Source organism: Myotis myotis, unplaced genomic scaffold, assembly GCF_014108235.1.
Source record: "Myotis myotis isolate mMyoMyo1 unplaced genomic scaffold, mMyoMyo1.p scaffold_m19_p_4, whole genome shotgun sequence".
Taxonomy (NCBI): Eukaryota; Metazoa; Chordata; class Mammalia; order Chiroptera; family Vespertilionidae; genus Myotis; species Myotis myotis.
This window is the reverse complement of record NW_023416346.1, coordinates 52,531,599-52,551,047: the sequence shown is the minus strand read 5'-3', so window position 1 is coordinate 52,551,047 and position 19,449 is coordinate 52,531,599. Positions and strand designations below refer to the sequence as shown.

At 37.1% G+C, this 19,449-nt stretch overlaps 1 protein-coding gene across 5 annotated transcripts in view; it reads left to right on the top strand.

Moving 5' to 3' along the window:
• Positions 1-19,449, top strand: part of COL4A5 (collagen type IV alpha 5 chain) — a 328,420-nt gene that overhangs the window by 127,486 nt on the left and 181,485 nt on the right. For all 5 annotated transcript variants that reach the window (XM_036305697.1, XM_036305696.1, XM_036305695.1 and 2 more), the window contains exon 2: positions 15,551-15,610. In XM_036305697.1, the coding sequence (XP_036161590.1) occupies positions 15,551-15,610 (60 nt within the window). The remainder of the gene's footprint in view (positions 1-15,550; positions 15,611-19,449) is intronic.

Sequence of the window (19,449 nt, the reverse complement as noted above, 5' to 3'; positions counted from 1 at the left end):
CTATGGTAAATTGTGCTGCTATGAACATAGGGATGCATATATCCTTTCTGATTGGTGTTTCTGTTTTCTTGGTATATATTCCTAGAAGTGAGATCACTGGGTCAAATAGGAATTTCATTTTTAACTTTTTGAGGAAACTCCATACTGTCTTCCATAGTGGCTGCACCAGTCTGCATTCCCACCAGCAGTGAAGGAGGGTTCCTTTTTCTCCACATCCTCTCCAGCACTTGTCATTTGTTGATTTGTTGATGATAGCCATTCTGACAGGTGTGAGATGGTACCTCATTGTTGTTTTGATTTGCATCTCTCAGATGATAAGTGACTTTGAGCATGTTTTTATATGCCTCTTGGCTTTCTGAATGTCCTCTTTTGAAAAGTGTCTATTTAGGTCCTTTGACCATTTTTTGATTGGATTGTTTATCTTCCTTTTTATAAGTTGTATGAGTTCCCTATAAATGTTGGAAATTAAACCTTTATCGGTGATAACATTGGCAAATATGTTCTCCCATGCAGTGGGCTATCTTGTTGTTTTGTTCATGGTTTCTTTTGCTGTACAAAAGCTTTTTATTTTGATATGGTCCCATTTGTTTATTTTCTATTTAGTTTCCAATGCCCTAGGAGCTGTAGCAGTAAAGAAAGTGCTTTGGCATATGTCTGAGATTTTGTTGCCTTTCGATGCCTCTAGTATTTCTATGGTTTCCCATCTTACATTCAAGTCCTTTATTCATCTTGAGTTTATTTTTGTGTATGGTGTAAGTTGGTGGTCTAGTTTCATTTTTTTGCAGGTATCTGACCAATTTTCCCAACACTATTTATTGCAGAGACTGTCTTGACGCCTTTGTATTCTCTTGCCTCCTTTGTCAAATATTAATTGAGCATATTGGTGCGGGCCGATTTCTGGGCTCTCTATTCTATTCCATTGATCTATATGTCTGTTCTTGTGCCAGTACCAGGCAGTTTTGAGAACAGCAGCTTTGTAATACAGCTTGATATCTGGTATTTAGATCCCACCTACTTTGTTCTTTTTTCTCAGGATTGCTGCAGCTATTCAGGGTCTTTTTTTATTTCAGATGAATTTTTGGATAATTCATTCTAGATCTCTGAAGTATGCCATTGGTATTTTAATGGGGAGTGCGTTGAATTTTTATATTGCTTTGGGTAGTATGGATACTTTGATGATGTTGATTCTACCAATCCATGAACACGGTATGTTCTCCCATCTGTTTATGTCTTCCTCTATCTCTTTTTTCAACGTCCTGTAGTTTTCTGAGTAGAGGTCTTTTACCTCCTTAGTTAAATTTATTCCTAGGTATCTTAATTTTTTTGGTGCGATGGTAAATGGGATTATTTTTTTAATCTCTCTTTCTGTAAGTTCACCGTTGGTATATAAAAATGCCATCGATTTCTTGGTATTCATTTTGTATCCTGCTACGTTGCCAAATTCATTTGTTAATCCTAATAATTTTTAGATCGGCTTTTTAGGGTTTTCCATGTACAATATCATGTCATCTGCGAATAAGGACAATTTTACTTCTTCTTTTCCAATTTGGATACCTTTTATTTCTTCTTCTTGTCTGATCGCTATTGCTAGCACTTCCAGTACTATTTTGAACAGGAGTGGTGAAAGCGGCATCCCTGTCTTGATCTTATTCTTAAAGAAAATGGGTTTAGTTTTTGCCCATTGAGTATGATGTTGGCTGTAGGTTTTTCATATAAGGCATGTATTATGATCCCTCTAGTCCCACTTTGCTGAGCGTTTTCATCATAAAAGGGTGTTGGACTTTGTCAAATGCCTTTTCTGCATCAATTGATGTGATTATGTGATTTTTGTGTCTCAATTTGTTTACATGGTGTATCAGGTTTATTGATTTGTGGATATTGTACCAGCCTTGGATGCCTGGAATAAATACCACTTGGTCATGGTGGATGATCTTTCTAATGTTGCTGGATCTGGTTTGCTAGAATTTTGTTGAGGATTTTTGCCTCTATGTTCATCAGGGATATTCGCCTGCGATTCTCTTTTTTTATGGTGTCTTTATCTGATTTTGGAATTAGGGTAATTCTGGATTAATAGAAAGAGCTTGGAAGTGTTCCTTTCTCTTGAATTTTTTGGAATAGTCTGAGAAGGATTGGTTTTAGCTCTTTGAATGTTCGGTAAAACTCCCCTGTGAAGCCATCTGGAACCAGGGTTTTTGATTGCTGGAAGCATTTTAATTACTGTTTCAATTTCATCACTAGTTATTGGCCTATTCAGGTGTTTTGATTCTTCCTGATTGTGATTTGGAAGCTTTTATTTTCCTAAGAATGTGTCCATTTCATTGAGGATGTCCAGTTTGTTGGAGTAGAGGTGTTCTTAGTATTTTTTACAATCCTTTGTATATCAATGGGATCAGTTGTCACTTCACTTCTTTCATTTCTAATTTTATTTAGGTCCTCTTTGTTTCTTGGTGAGCCTGGCTAGAGGTTCATCAATCTTGTTTATCCTTTCAAACAACCAGCTCTTGGTTTCATTGATCTTTTGTATTGTTTTTATGGTCTCTATGTCATTTATTTCTGCTCTGATCTTTATTATCTCCTTCCTTCTGGATACTGTGGGCTTTTCTTGTTGCTCTCTTTCTAATCCTTTAAGTTTCAGGATTAGGTAATTTATTATCATTTTTTTCTTGTTTTTTTGATGTAGGCTTGTAGAGCTATGAACTTCCCTCTCAGGACTGCTTTCATTGTGTCTCGTAGATTTTGGATTGTTGTGTTTTCATTGTCATTTGTTTCCAGGATGCTTTTTATTTCTTCTTTGATCTCTTTGGTAACCCAATCATTGTTTAATAGCATGCTATTTAGCCTGCAAGTGTTTGATTTTTTTCCATTGTTTTTATTGCAGTTGATTTCTAGTTTTATGCCACTGTGATCTGAGAAGATGCTTGTTATGATTTCTATCCTATTGAATTTGAAGAGACTTTGCCTGTGACCCAATATATGGTCTATCTTTGGAAATGCCCCATGTGCACTGGAGAAGAATGTATATTCTATTGCTTTTGAGTGAAATATTCTAAAGATGTCAATTAAGTCCATCTGATCTAGTGAGTCATTTAGGATTTCTGTTTCCTTGCTGATTTTTTGTTTAGAGGATTTATCCAGTGATGTCAGTCGGGTATTAATGTCCCCTAATATGACTGTATTGCTATTGATCACTCCCTTGATATCTTCCTGAAGTTTTTTTATGTATTTGGGTGCTCCTGTATTGGGTGCATATATGTTTACCAGAGTTATATCTTCTTGTTGGATTGCTCCCTTTAGTATTATGTAGTGGCCTTCCTTATCTCTTGTTATGGCCTTTACTTTAAAGTCTATTTTGTCATATATAAGTATTGCAACCTCAGCTTTTTTCTCATTTCCATTTGCCTGAAATTTTTTTTTTCTATCCCTTCACTATCAGTCTGTGTTAATCCTTTGTTCTGGGGTGGGTCTCTTGTAGACAGCAAATATATGGGTGGTGTTTTCTTATCCATTCAGCTACCCTATGTCTTTTGATTGGGTCATTTAATCCATTTATTTTTAATGTTATTATTGATAAGTACTTGTTTGTCATCATTTTTATTCTTAATATTTGTGTTTCTTCTTGCCTTTCTGTTTCTTCTTTTTAGAGAAGTCCCTTTAGCATTTCTTGCATTTCTGGCTTGGTGGTAATAAACTCTCTTTGTCCTTTTTTGTCTGTGAAGCTCCTGATTCCACCTTCAATTTTGAATGATAGCCTTGCTGGGTATAGTATTCTGGGATTCAGTCTCTTTGTTTCATCACTTTGTATATTTCCTTCCATTCCCTTCTATCCTGGTGTGTTTCTGTTGAGAAATACGTCGATTTTCTAATGGAAGATCCCTTGTATGTAACTTTCTGTCTCTCTCTGGCAGCTTTTAAGATTTGTATTGTTATTGATGTTTGCCAGTTATGACGTGTCTTGGTGTTGGTCTTTTGGGGTTCATCTTGTGTGGTACACTATGTGCTTCTTGGATTTGCATAGTTTTTTTCTTGCCAATATCGGGGAAGTTTTCTGTCATTATTTCTTCAAACAGGTTTTCTATTCCTTGCTTCTCTTCCTCTCTTTCTGGAACCTTTATTATGCGAATGTTGTTTCATTTTGTGTTGTCCCAAAGCTCCCTTAGGCTCTTCTCTTGCTTTTCAAATTTTCTTTCTAGCTGCTGCTGTGTTTGTGTGTCTTTTCCTACCTTGTCTTCTAGTTCACTGATGTGGTCGTCAGCCTCTTCTAGTCTACTATTTAAGCCTTCCATTGTGTTCTTTATTTCAGCTATGTTGTTCTTCATTTCCTCTTGGTTCATTTTCATATTGGTGACATTCTCATTCACCTCCTTATAATTCCCATTGAGTTGTGTGCATTTGTCATTGAGTTGCGTGTATTTGTCATCCAGCCATTTGAGCATTCTTATAACCATGACTCTGAATGCTTTCTCTGAGAAGTTATTTGCCTCGGTTTCATTCTACTCTCTCTCTGGTGATTCCTCTTTTTCATTCCTTTGGGTATTGCTTTATGGCTCCCCCACGTTTTGCTCTAAAGTTTTATTTGTTTCTGTGTCCTAGATCTGACTGTTTTGCTACCCAGGTTCTTTTGAAGATGGTGGTGCTGGTGTGATCTCTCGGGTCTCCTGAGCTTGGTAATCTAGTATAGCACCCTACTTGAGCTATTTGGATTTTCTTGATGTAGGCCTGTGAGCTTGAAAGGTGCAACTGCGGTGTCCAGATGTCAGCATCTGGGGAGGGGAATGTCCCAATTTTTGCTGCCTTGCATTCTTTGTTGAAATTGAACGTGCCCAGCAGGGGCTCACAAAGGTACCCAGGATCTGTCTGTCGGGGTGGTGGGGCTCAGGAGGCCTTCATAATGGAAAGGCATGACTGTGGTATCCAGAGTGCTGTAGCTGTAGGGTGGGAAGACTCAGTTTTTGCTGCTGGGCCTTTGGTTGGATACACACGATCCCGGTGGCAGCTCACAGGGGCACCTGTGGTGTTCTTGCCAACGTGGCACCCTGGCGCACTCTAAGGGGCCTGGTTGAAGCCAAGCGATCGAGTCATCTGTGGGCAGGTATCCAGGATGAGGGTATTCAGAATTTCTACTGCTGGGGCAGTGCACTCTTGTTTGGATAAGAACACACCTGTGATTCAGTGGGCTCAGGAGGCCTGAGCGCTGGAATAACATGACTGTAGTGTCTAGAGTTCTGCAGCTGTGGAGTGGAAAGACTCAGTTTTTGCTGGTGTGCCTGTGGAAGGGTACATATGCTCCCATTGGCACCTCACAGGGGTACCCGTGGCGCATTTGTGGTGTGGAGCTCCGAGGTACTCTGAGGGGCCCTGGCGCTGAAGTTGTGCAACAGTGTCTGTGGGCAGTTATTCAGGAGGAGTCAATCCAGAATTTCTGCTGTGGGACAGTGCACTCCCATTTGCACAATATCACGCCCAGGAAGGCTCACAGTGGCTCCAAAGAGATGCCTGTGGGCTCCTGATGCCTGTCTGCTGGAAACGCACATCTGTGGTGGCATGTTTGCGGCACAGAGCTCTGACGCACCCTGAGGTGCCCTGGGGCTGAAGTTGTGTGACAGTGTCTATTGGCAGTTATTCAAGAGAGTGAATTCAGAATTTCTGCTGCGGGGCAGTGCATCTCTGTTTGCAAAATATCGCACACAGCGAGGCTCACAGTGGCTCCCAAGATTTGCCTGTGGGGTGGTGGGCTCCAGATGACTGCCTGCTGAAAACTGTGTTTTTCTTTTAATTCTATATTTTTGAACACTGCAGTTGTTTTATAAGTATGTTTTATAGTTAACATTTATTTATATTCACCCACAAATTTGCAACTATTTTCCTTTTCATTCTTTTTGATGTTTTAGACCTTCCATTTCATTTCATGTAAAGTACAAGATATTCAAAAGCTTTGAATTTTCTGAGACCCCTCTAGGGAAAGACTTTCTTGTTTTCTTGATGTTTAAAGATCTTGTCTTTGGCTTTATGATCTGAGGTTACACTATTTTGCATCTGTTTTGGGGTTTTGGTTTTTGTTTTTTTTTTTTTTTGATTTGATCTGTTGGACATTTTGAATCATAAATATCTTTATTTCTTGAAGACTCTCTGCCATTATCTCTAACTCTTGTCTTCCCCCCTTTCTCTCTCTCACCTCTTTTTTTTCTAAATCTAATTACCTGTATGCTATAGTTCCTCACACTTTCTTCCATATCTCTTAACTCTTATTTCACATTTTTCGAACATTTTGTCTGTATGCTACATTGTAGATGTTATAGATGTGTTATTTACTTTTGCCACGTGTTTTAACTCTAATAAGTTTCTCTTCTGCTGTTTCTGGTCTACTGTCATGCCCATCTATTGAGTTTTGAATTACAAAGTTTTTACTTCTAAAATTTATATTTTATTTTAATTCAGCTATGTTACTTTCTTATTATTTCTGGTCTCTTTATTATTTTCAAGTTCTTAAAATTATCTTTAATAATCTTGTGTAATAAAAGTCTAATGTGCAAATCCATCGAATGACCAGTCAGTGTGGGGTGGGACTGGTGAGTGGGCAGTGCCAGGATAGCCAAGGCAGGTGCCAGCAGGCGATTGGGTGGAGTGGTGACTGGGGGGCAGGGCCAGAGCTGCACCCTGGTGGTCAGTGTGCTCCCATAGGAAGAGTGCTGCTCAGCCACAAGCCAGGTTGAAGGTTCCCGGAATGCGTGAAGGCCCAGGCTGGGTGAGCCCCCCACCCCCCATGCACGAATTTTCATGCACTGGGCCTCTAGTCTTAAAATAGTTATTATACATTATACGTCTACTAATTCTAAATATCTTAAATCTTTGCTTAGTAGTTTCTGCTGTCAGTTCTTCCTTCTGGTTTCTGATTATGGTATGTTACTTCCTTGTATACTTAATGAATTTTGAGTGGGATATCTTATTTTACTTTCAAATAGGATTTAAATTTTTTTTTTGATATTTACTATGAAGGTATGTTCTTCTACATAGGACTTTTATGTATTTCATCCCAGCCTATAAAATGCCAAAGCAGTCTTAGTCCACTCTAAATTTTCAGTTTGAGATTAGTGGTCTACCCAGCTAAATGATAATTTGGATTACAAATCACTATGAGGTCCAGAATTTGGTTATAGTTTCTTAAGGATTTCTCACTTCCCCTCATCCTTCTCTGATGAAAGCCAAGATATATTTTTCTTAAAATTCTCTAGGGATAAGATTGTGGGTACTTTTATATATGGTACACCCTTACATTGAAGAAATTATGGAACAAGTATTTCAAATTCTCCAAGTTTGCTAAATGGCCTCAGTGCAAAAATAGTTTCATTAGTCAGTTTATTGGGTTTTTCCTCTCCAATATTTTGGCGTGTTAAATCCTATATTGAAAAGAACTGAGATGGAGGTGTAGATAAACGCAGGTACTTGCCACTTCCCACAACCACATCAAAATTATAACTAAAATAAAGAACAACCATCATTCAGAACTGCCTGAAATCTGACTGAATGGAAGTCTTACAACTCTAGAGAAGTAAAGAAGAAAGTACATCAAGACTGGTAGGAGGGGTGGAGGCACAGAAGAGGCTGGTCCTAAACCCATGTGTGGCATCTTTTTAATGGGGAGGGATATTTCCAAGGCCTCCTGTGAGAAGCAGGGAGTTCCAGCCCCACATAAGACCCCCAACCCAGGGTTCCAGAGCTGAGAAGAGAAGTTCCTATAACTTTGGGCTGTAATAACCATCGTGGATTGTGGCTGAGTGATGTGGAGGCTGCTGGAGTCCAAGGTGTTCCTGTTAAAGGGCCTGTGCATAAACTTACACAGTCCCACTTCCTCTGAGCTTCAGTGCCCAGTGGCAGCTTTGGGGCAATTCAGGGACAACAGGGAGGAACTGGACTGTCTGGCATTGGGGCAAGAACTTTGGGGCAGCTTTCTTCCAGACAAGGGTGCTCACAGTGGTCATTGTTCCTGTGCTGGGACCTCCCCCATCACAGAACTGACTGGCAGATACATCTGAGTTTCCATCAGGATGGCCCACACTGTTTGGTCTGGTGATTCACTGAGACTCCATCCCATCCAATTTTCAGCCAAACCCAAGCTGTTTGCAGCTGCTTTTCCATATGAATGTCCTATCCTGGCTCAGGCTTCAGAGTTTACTAAAATCTCTTAAACAATTAGCAACTGAAGTCAGTATGCCCCAATCCTATCAATAAAAAGACCAAGACTCGCCCCTAGCACCAGCCTTTCTTGCTTCACAGCTAGTCCTCACCTGAGCATTTCCTAACCCAAGTTGCAGCCATATACAGATATCTCTGTAGCTCCTGTTAGGTGGCCCCAGGTAGTGGCTGATTTTGCCACTACATTGCCGGGAGGCCCCAGAGCCAGTGCACCCAGTGAACAGCTTTAGACCCTACCAGATTACAACTCTACATATCCATGAGTGAGACACTCAATGGGAAGACTCAGCACCAAAGGCTCACTGAAGCAAGTCTTGCTCCATAGGGGTGTCTCCTTTACAGCAGTTCTTTCATTATAGATGCTGCTGATCCTCACAGCCAATTGGCCTGGAGGTCAGTTCCCCCCAGTGATACCAACAGCAATCAAGGCTCAACTACAACAAGACTGTGCACACAGCCCATAAAAGGGAGCACCTAGAGTGCCCAGCTCAGGTGACTGGGGAGGCTGAGCCACTGGGCCCTACTGGATACCTACTACACAAGGCCACTCTACCAATTCCAGGAGATGTAGCAGCTCTACCTAATACATAGAAACAAACATGAGGAAGCTGCCAAAATGTGGAGAGAGAAAGAAATATCTTACAAATGAAAACAAACAAGCTACTGGATACAGAGTTCAAAACAATGGTTATAAGGTTACTCAAGGATCTAAATGAGAGCTTCAAAGGACTTAATGAGAGCTTCAGGGGACTTAGTGAAACGTTCAAAGATCTTAGTGAGAATATCAAAGACCTGAAAAAGGACCAGTCATAAATTAAGCACACATTAACTGAAATAAAGAATAATTTACAGGGATTCAACAGTAGATCGGAGGCTTCTGAGAATGAAATCAACAATTTGTAATATGAGAAGCAAAAAACACCCAATCAGAGAGTAAAAAGTAAAAAAAATTCAACAACATGAAAATAGCGTAAGGAACCTCCAGGACAACTTCAAGCATACTAACATTTGCATTTTGGGGGTGCCAGAAGGAGAAGAGAGAGAGCAATATATTGAAAACCTATTTGAAGATATAATGACAGAAAACTTCCCTTACCTGATGAACAAAATAGATTTACAAGTCCAAGAAGCGCAAAGAATCCCAAACAAAAGAAACCCAAAGAGACCCACACCAAGACACATCATAATTAAAATGTCAAGGTTAAAGACAAAGAAAGAATCTGAAAAGCAGCAAGAGAAAAGCAGTTAGTTACCTGCAAGGGAGTCCTCATACAGCTGTCAGCTAATTTCTCAACAGAAACTTTGCAGAAAAGCTATCATTTATCATTACTCTACCCAGCAAAGCTATTATGTAGAATTGAAGGTTAGATAAACAGCGTCAAAGACAAGAAAAAGCTAAAGGAGTTAATCACCACAAAACCAGTATTGCATAAAAGGTTGAAGGGTATTCTTTAAGAAGAGGAAGAAGAAGAAGAGGAAAGAAAAATTCAAAAGTTCAGAATGGCTATCATCAACAAATTAACAAATGACAAGTGCTGACAAGGATGCGGAGGAAAAAGGAACCCTCGTGCACCGCTGGTGGAAATGTAGATTGGTGCAGCCACTGTGGAGAACAGTATGGAGTTTCCTAAAATTAAACAACAACAACCAACAAAACAAAACAAACAAACAAACAAAAAAAGAAACAACAACTAAAAATGGAACCCCCATTTGACCCAATGATCCCACTTCTAGGAATATATGCCAAGAAACTAGAAACACCGATCAGAAAGGATATGCACCCCTATGTTCATAGCAGCACAATTTACAATAGCTAAGATTTGGAAACAGTCTAAGTGCCCATCAGCAGGTGAGTGGATTAAAAACCTGTGGTATATTTATACATTGGAATACTACACTGCTGTAAAAAAGAAGGCATTCTTACCATTTGCAGCAGCATGGATGGAACTGGAGAGCATTACAATAAGTGAAATAAGCCAGAAAGAGAAAGATAAATATCACATGATCTCACTCATTTATGGAATATAATGAACATAAACTGATGAACTAAAACAGATTTAGAGACAGAGAAGCATTGATCAGACCATCAAACCTCAGAGGAAAGGGAGGGGAGGGTGGGGTAAGGGGGAGAGATCAACTGAGGAACTTGTATGCATGCATATATGCCTAACCAATGGACACAGACACCAGGGGGGTGAGGGCATGATTGGGAGGGTCAGGGGGCAATGTGGGGATAAGGACACATATGTAATACCTTAATCAATAAAGGGGAAAAGGGGGATCCAGAAAACAAAGAAAAATTCAAAAGTATGAAAAATAAAATGGCAATATATACATATCTATCAACAATTGAATCTAAAAATCAAAATATAGGAAGAAGGAGTTTAATGAACAAAATAAATTGATAAATAAAATAGAATCAGAGGCATGGAAACATGGAATAGACTGACGAATCTCAGAAGGAAGGGGTGGCAGGAAGAGATTAACCAAAGATCTTATATGCATTTATGCATTACCTATGGACACAGATAACAGAGTGGTGAAGGCCTGTGGCAGGGTGGGAACCAGGTGGAGAGGGGCAATGGAGAATATCTAATACACTCAACAATAAAGATTTTTTTTAAAATTAAAAAATCCTATGTTGCTCTTTTTTGATGTTTTTAAGATATTTTTACATTTCCAAGCATCTTTAGGTAGTTTTAAAAAAAAAAAAACAAAAAAACAAAAAAACAGGCATACGGGTTTGGATACCTAACAACTACTTTATTGAGGTATTTCTTATTGTTCCATGACATCATTTGGGAGTATATATCTTGTAACACCTGAAACAGAATCATTCAGAGATGTTTATTCAAATTTTAGAATCTGTTAGCCAACCTCACGCTTACTGAAACAGAACCTTTAGGATGGTATCCTAGTTTCTGAATTTTGGGGAGGTTTTTTAAGTATTCCTAATATGTACAGAAGTTTGATTTTATTTGTACTTTAAAGTCTTATATTTGGTATTTTTTATTGTAAGAGTCTGAGATCTGAATATATTGTTTTGTATACTTGTTCTAGCACCATATGTTGAACAATCCATTATTTTCATATCAATTTGATACTCTAACTTTTATTATATTTCAGGTGTGTGTGTGTGTGTGTGTGTGTGTGTGTGTGTGTGTGTGTATCTGTTTCTGATCTTTCTATTTTGGTCTATTGAGCTGCCTACTCTTTGAGCAATACCATGCTATTTTAATTAGTGTTGACTTAACATGTGTTTTACTATGCGATTAAAATATCTTCCTTAGTTTTTATTTTATGATTTTCTACCACACTTAAATATTTAAACATTACTATAATTGCATCATTTTCTTGCTTTAACCGTCTTCGGTAACTTTGTAGAATTAAATAAGTTTTTCTACATTTTTTGAAAAAGTTCCTTAATTAGCTATATCTTCTAGTGTACTTTTCCACATTGACTTAAGAAATACTTTAGATTGGGGTACTTAATGTTTGTTTTACCTGACTCATTGCCGACAAAATGTTTGTTTTAATCTTAGTGCTAAGCATGCCCATATTTCCTCTAGATGTCTTTCTGTCCATCCTTCAGAATTGAAGTCGAGTTATTTACCTTCTCTACAGAGATCTCATGAATATTCCCAGACTCAAGGAAACCCTCTCAACTTTTATAGCAAGTATTTACTATACCACTTATTTTTATTCCTACTGAATCACAGACTGTAATGGCTGAAAGCTACCTAAAAAGATCATTCCGTCTATCTCTGTCTTCTTACCAAAGTGAAAACTGAGCCTGAGTATATGGGAATGATCATAGTCTTCTAATGACTCAATTGCTGAGGTAAACTTAGGATATATTCCTTGTATTTTAGAGTTCTTTCTATTACCATTGTTTGCGTTATCATTAATCTATTGTTTTTTATTTGTTTGGACCTAGAATTCTTCTTTAACTAGATTGGAAACTCCTTAAAGGCAGGACTCATGTCTACACACTTTTTACAACTCATAGCCCTAATATTAAGTCTTTATTTATTAGGCACCTAATTGATATTAATAGATATTAGTTAAAAGCTAACCAGATGTCAAATTGGGGCTACCTCCTCATGGGCATCACTACTATAATTACATGGAAAGCGACATCTAGTGGTTGGTGTGTGTTACAATTGCCTTTTTTTTTTACACAGTAATGGTTACTTTATTTAAAAAATTTTTAATTTTCAATTACAAGTTACATTCAGTATTATTTTTATTAGTTTCTGATGTACATATTAATGGTTAGACAATAATATATTTTATAAAGTATTATCCTTGATATTTCCAGTACCCACCTGGCACTATTCATAGTTATTACAATATTATTAACTATATATTCCTTATGATGTAGTTTACATCCCCATGACTATTTTGTAACTACCAATTTTTATTTCTCAACCTCTTCACCTTTTCACCAAGTCCTCCAAACTCTGAATACTAGAGTTTTTATAACCTAAATTGAATAAATAGAATATAAATTAAATTTTTAAGTTGAATTCAATAAAATTGTAATTACTAAGTGTTTTAAGTAGTGGCAGCTATTGTGAACCAGTATGTCCCAAAATTTATAAGTTTGGACTTTGAAATCTAGAATTCATTTCTACACAAAGTAATATTATATCTTTTAAATTCACTCTGTTCCTGAAACACTCTAATGTAATTTTTGTGTATGGAATTATCCTTCCCATTAGAGAGCAATGATATACTAGTACTACTGTCTTTGTATCGCTACCAGCACCTAAGATAACATAGTGATAGTCACATAACAGGTAGATCAAATAAGTATGTGTTGAATTAGTTATATATGTTGGAAGGACCTGTGTTTTATTCATCTTTATTGCCTAACAAGTTTTCTGGACTCTAATAATACTCAATTCATGTTTGATGAGTGAGTCTAAATAAGTCTATTTAACCTGTAATGTAGTTGATGTATAATACTAAAACATGAGTTCAAAACCTCATCATCTATGTATAATAAATAATGGCTGCATAACAGACTTTAGATTGTAAATGTGGCAAACAGGGCGTAGCTCACTTGGTTAGAGCGACATCCTGATATGCCAAGGTTGTGGATTCAATCTCCAGTCAGGGAACATACAAGACACAACCAATGAATGCATAAATAAGTGGAACAATAAATTTCTTCTCTCTCTCTCTCTCTCTCTCTCTCTCTCTCTCTCTCTCTCTCTCTCTCTCTCTCCATTCCCCTTCCTCTCCCTGTCTCAAAGAGAAATACAGAACAACAAAAAACACAAGTAATGTCACAAACATATTTTTAATATATTTTTATTGATTTTAGAGAGGAAGGGAAAGGGAGATAGAGATAGAAACATCAATGATGGGAGAGAATCATTGATCGGCTGTTTCCTGCAAGCCCCCTGCTGGGGATTGATCCCGCAACCGGGGCATGTGACATAACCAGGAATTGAACTGTGACCTCCTGGTTCACAGGTCGATGCTCAACTATTGAGACATGCTGGCCAGGCACAAACATATTTTTCTCTAACAGCCTCTTGGAATGTAAGTGAAAAATTCCCCCAACATCAGACCATTGTTGTTTGTTCTTATATTGGTAATTAGTAAAAGGAATTTCAGCATGTTAGGGGTTCTAACTAAAAGAATGATTTCAGTACTTCAATAAGCATTGGGGAAGATAATCTGGTCATGACTGGAGTAAAGGAAAGCATGGAATGTTGGGAAGGACCCTAAGTTACTTTTTAAGTTATAGGCTCCCAAGGCTGAGCATTGATAAACATTATTTGGTGTATACATTACATAAGTTTCTCTTATTTGATGAGAAGCATGCTATTTTACTGTACATAAATACTGAGGTATCTGCCTATGTTAAACTAATTACTATTTATTTTTCTAAGCCATTAAGCTTCATGCCAGAGTAAAGTATAGTTCTGGAAGGCAGAAGTCATCTATTTTCTTGTTTAATAGATCTTTATTTTAAAAGAAGACATTTTTCTGGCTTCAGGAACTCAATTATTAATATAAGTGAATGAAATTGTTAGTAGTAGCTATTATAATCAGTTAGGTTGTGGGAATAGCATTTTCAGTAAATCTTGAAGCTGATAATACTGTGCTACTAGAGATGAGAGAGTGGGGGAAAAGAAAAAAATTGTGGTTAAAGATAGTATTATGTATTTTATGCCCCATGATTGCTCAAGAATTCAGAGAAAAAACAACTTCTTGGCTAGTTGCCAAGGTTACTGCTAATATAGATTAATAGGTAATTTCTTACAAGAGATGATAGGAGGAAAAAAGAGTTCCTAGGAGCTTGTACAGTGGCAAATCATATTACAGAGAAGTTTTATGAATTTCTTTTTCATTTTTAAAATATATATTTTTGCTTTAAAATTATTAAAAAAATTGTTATACAGTGGGGCCTTGACTTACGAGTTTAATTTGTTCCATGACGGAGCTTGTAACTCAAATTACTCGTATGTCAAATCAAAAAGTGAACGAGTGAGACACGTGATGCTGGGCTGATGTTGTGGCGTTCACTGTGACATTCGCTGTGCCAACTAGTGGTAGGGTATCTGAAGCTGGCTCATAACCCAAATTTTAGCTCGCAACTCAAAGCAAAAAATTGGCCGAGAGACGGCTCGTATCTCGAAAAACTTGTTAGTCGGGACACTCATAAGTCAAAGCCCCACTGTATTACATGTGTTGGCAAGGATATGGACAAAAGGGAACCCTTGTGCACTGTTGGTGTGACTTCAAATTGGTGCAGCCACTATGGAAAATAGTATGGAGATGTCTTGAAAAACTAAAAATATATACCATATGACCTAGCAATTCTACTCCTGGATATTTATCTGAAGAAAAGGAAAACCTTAATCTGCAAAGATATATGTACCCCTATGTTTATTGCAGCATTATTTACAATATCCAAGATATGGAAACAACTGAGGTGTCCATTGATAAATGAGTGGATGAATGATATATTTACCTACACAATGCAATGTTACACAGCAATAAAAAAGAATGAAATCTTGCCATTTTTGACAATGTGGGGGTTCTAGAGGGCATTATACTAAGTAAAGTAAGTCAGGTTGAGAGAGACAAATACCATATAATTTCACTTATATGTGGAATCTAAACAAACAAAACAACACAAAAATAGACTAATAGAAACAGAAACCAAAGGAATGGTTACTAGAAGGGAGGGGGTGAAAAAGGTGAAGGGGGATATAGTCAACAATGTTTTTCCAGTATTTTTTTTATAAATTTGAATTGTTGAATTCAGTTGAGATGTTAGTCAGTCTGGTTTTCAGGTTTATATTTAATGATTTTTCTCCTCATTTCTCTTTCTTTATAGGCTTGCTATGGGTGTTCTCCAGGATCAAAGTGTGACTGTAGTGCTATAAAAGGAGAAAAGGTAAGATCTGAGATGGGCCTTTGAAAATATAGGAAAAACAGAAAAATAATGTTTTTAATATTGTTTTTTAAAAAACAGGGTTTCTACCTCAGCACCTAAGTAAGTAAAATGAATTCTATTCTAGTGCTTATTGTAGATAGTTGTAAGGATTAGACTAATTGTTGCCTGGATCAAAACATATTTTCTGTAAAAGGCCATAAAATAGATGTTTTAGGTTTTGTGACCCAGTAACATCTCTGTCACATATTTCTCTCTTTAAAATATTCTTTTAAAAGTGTAAAAAATATGTTTAGCTCTTGGACTATATAAAACAAACTTCTGACTGTATTTTACTTGAGATCTATAGTCTATCAGCCTCTGATCAATCTTGTTGAAAGCACTTAATAACCAAAAGAAGAGAAAAAACACTTAAGAAGGAACAAAACATTTATCAGGCTACTAATCCGTGCTGGATACCATGCTAGACAACTTTGTGTATACTTATGTAGTCTATGTAAGTTAATGATTGGTGAATCACTATTTTTATCTCACTGTTCCACAACAGCACCCCTGTTGTATACATATGATGATTACAAAGTATTGGTGAGGATTAAATAGCATAAACCTAGCCACTTTGAGTCAGTGACTCACATTAAAATTGGAAGATTAAAAAGAGATATTGAATTGTGGCCCTATGAGAATTTTAAGGAGAAAGGGGATTATACTCTAGCTTCCACTCTTTGGGCTCAATAAATGTTTTTGAATAAATAAGTGAATGCTACTAATTACATATGAAAAAGTTTGGGACACTATCTCAAGACCATATTCCATTTAGAAATGTAAAGGTTCACTGGCATATTAATGCCTTTAAAAGTTCTGGAGTAAAGAAACCTCTTTGTTTTGCAATGCTATATTTCCAAGCTCCATTTGATCATGTAACCCACTTTTCTCTTAATAGACCACCTATTACAGTAGTCCCCCTTTATTCATGGTTTTATTCTCCATTGTTTTATTTACCCACAGTCTTCTGAGGTTAAAAAATATTAAATAAAAAATTCCAGAAATAAGAAATTCATAAGTTTTAAATTGCATGCCATTCTAGGTAGAGTGATGAAATCTTACACCATTATGCTCCATCCTGTCCTCTGTCCAGTGTATCCATGCTGTATACACTATCTGTCCATTAGTCACTTACTAACCATATCACCAGAAGGTCAATAGTTGCCTAACACTATATCAAAAGGCTTATGTCAATCACCTTACTTCATTTAGGAATATCATATTATAACAAAAAAGGGTGACTACAGGATCCTAAGATATTTTGAGTGAGAGAGACCATATTCGTATAACTTTTATTACAGTATCCTATATAATAAAGAGCTAATATGCAAATGGTCATCACACCCTCATGCCCTTGCACCGGGGCCGGGGACCTGAGGCTGCGCCACCCCCCTGGTGGGGTTTGACGAGGGACCTGAGGCTGCACCCCTCGCCCTGCAGGGCCTGACAGGGGTGTGGTCAGCCAGGTCTGGGTCTTGCGCTATTTTGAGGCACACATGGGCTGGTGGGGACTTGACTCTGGGTCCCGCAGCATGCCCCAGACTCTGACAGGAGGGAGATTTTCATATACATTTTACTAATTTTCTTTCATCTCTGACACTTCTATTATAGAGAAAGGGCAAATAGCAATATTAAAATATTTCCTCTAATTAATTCCCTTTTAATGTGCACGAATTTCATGCACCAGGCCACTAATATTGTTATAATTGTTCAATCTTATTATTAGTTATTGTTGGTAATCTTCTACTGTGCCTAATTTATGAATTAGCCTTTATCATAAGTATGTATGTATGTATGAGAAAAAACTATGTATAAGGTTCAGTATTATATGTGGTTACAGGCATCAACTGAAGGTCTTGGAATGTACCCCCATGGATAAAGTGATACTACTATATATTAATCAAATAGTGTTATGCTGAACATCTATTTGAATAACATAGTTTGAGGGGAGTAGTTTTATAGTAATGGTGCTATCTGTAATGGTAAATAAAATAAGAGTGATTAATTTCTTATATTGGTACAGTGACTTTTATCAGATTAAATCTTCTTGGGATAAGAAGTATACACTCTGGACAAAACATAATAGCTATTTAATGGCACAGGAGAGTGACCAAAAATTTTAAAAAAAGGAGAAAGGATTCTACCCTTGAAAGAAAGGAACTACACTGGGCAAGTTTGCATTTATGTTGCTTTTCTCCTGAGTGCACTGTTCAATCTGCATGGTATAGGATGGTCAGAAACCAGGCACTATGCCACAGTCTTACTGGCTTGAGAAGTCAGAGGACAGAAGTGAGGATGCCAGAATGGTTTTGAAGTGATGGGGGTTATGCTGGAATGAAGGGAGCCACAAAGGGGATAGCCAAAAAATTCTGCTTCTTAACTCCACACAAACTCTTGGTTGAATCCTGAAATTTACATGTAAAGGAGGATTCATACAACCCAGCAAAAAGGAATGGCTAGAAGAATGAAATAACTAAACATAAAATTTAATTACTGTCCAGTGAAGGGAAAACAGAGTTTTAAGATTTAGTTCAGCTGAGTTAACTATTTCCTGAAATAAAATTTCAATACTTTCCAGAGGCAGAAAAAGAATCCATGATGTCTACATATTAACTACAATGTCCAGTATTCAATTAAAACATACTAGACATAAGAGATAGCAGGTAAAAGTGACCCATAGCCAGAAAAAGTTCAGTCAATGATAACTAACTTGAAATAACACAGATGTTAGAAATTCTAGACAGTAATTTAAAGCTAATAGGTTAAATATATTTATTATTTTAAAGAGAAATCAGCTCAGAATGAATGAACAGAGAATCATAACAGAGCTCTGAAAAATGAAAGAAAGAGGAAAATCTACATTTAAAAAGCAAAATATAAGAAAGAGCAATTTACCAGATGGGCTTTTAAGAGCAGGATGGAGATGACTGAAGAAGGGGTCAGTGAAGTTAAAAATACATTAGAAGAAAGATCCAATCTGAAGAACAAAGAGAAAGAAAAGCATAGGTCCTCAGTGACCTGTGAGACAGTATTAAATGACTTAATACAAATATAAATGGAATCCTATAAGAACAGGAGGAAAAAAACAGGGGAGTAATAATAGTAATAATTAATGAGGCAGTAGTAATGGCAAGAATTTTGCTCACTTGGTGAAAAATATAAATTTACAAAATAACATAAATTTAAGAAGTCCAGCACAACCCACACAGGATAAAAACAAAGAAAACTACACCCAGGCACATCATAATGAATCTACTGAGAAAAAAAATAAATATGTGATTAAAAAAAAATCTGAAAGAAGCTAAAGAAAAAATACACATTATATACTGGGGCACAATAACATCATTGAGTTTTACAAATTCTTCATATATTTTGGAAATTAAAACTTTTTCAGAACTACTGTTTGCAAACATTATCTCCCATCTGGTTGGCTGCCTGTTTGTTTTGTTGTCAGTTTCTTTTGCTGTGCAGAAGCTCTTCAGTTTGATATAGTCCCATTCATTTATTTTTGCCTTTACCTCCTTGCCTTTGGGGTCAAGTCCATAAAATGTTCTCTACCATCAAGGTCCATACCAAACAAATAAACAATCCAATCAAAAAGTGGGCAGAGGACCTGAAAATACACCTCTCCCAAGAAGACATACAAACAGCCAATAGATATATGAAAAGATGTTCAACCTCACTGGCAATCAGGGAAATGCAAATTAAAGCTACAATGAGATACCACCTTACACCAGTTAGAGTGGCCAATATCAATAAGACAAGCAACAACAAGTGTTGGAGAAGTTGTGAAAAAAAGG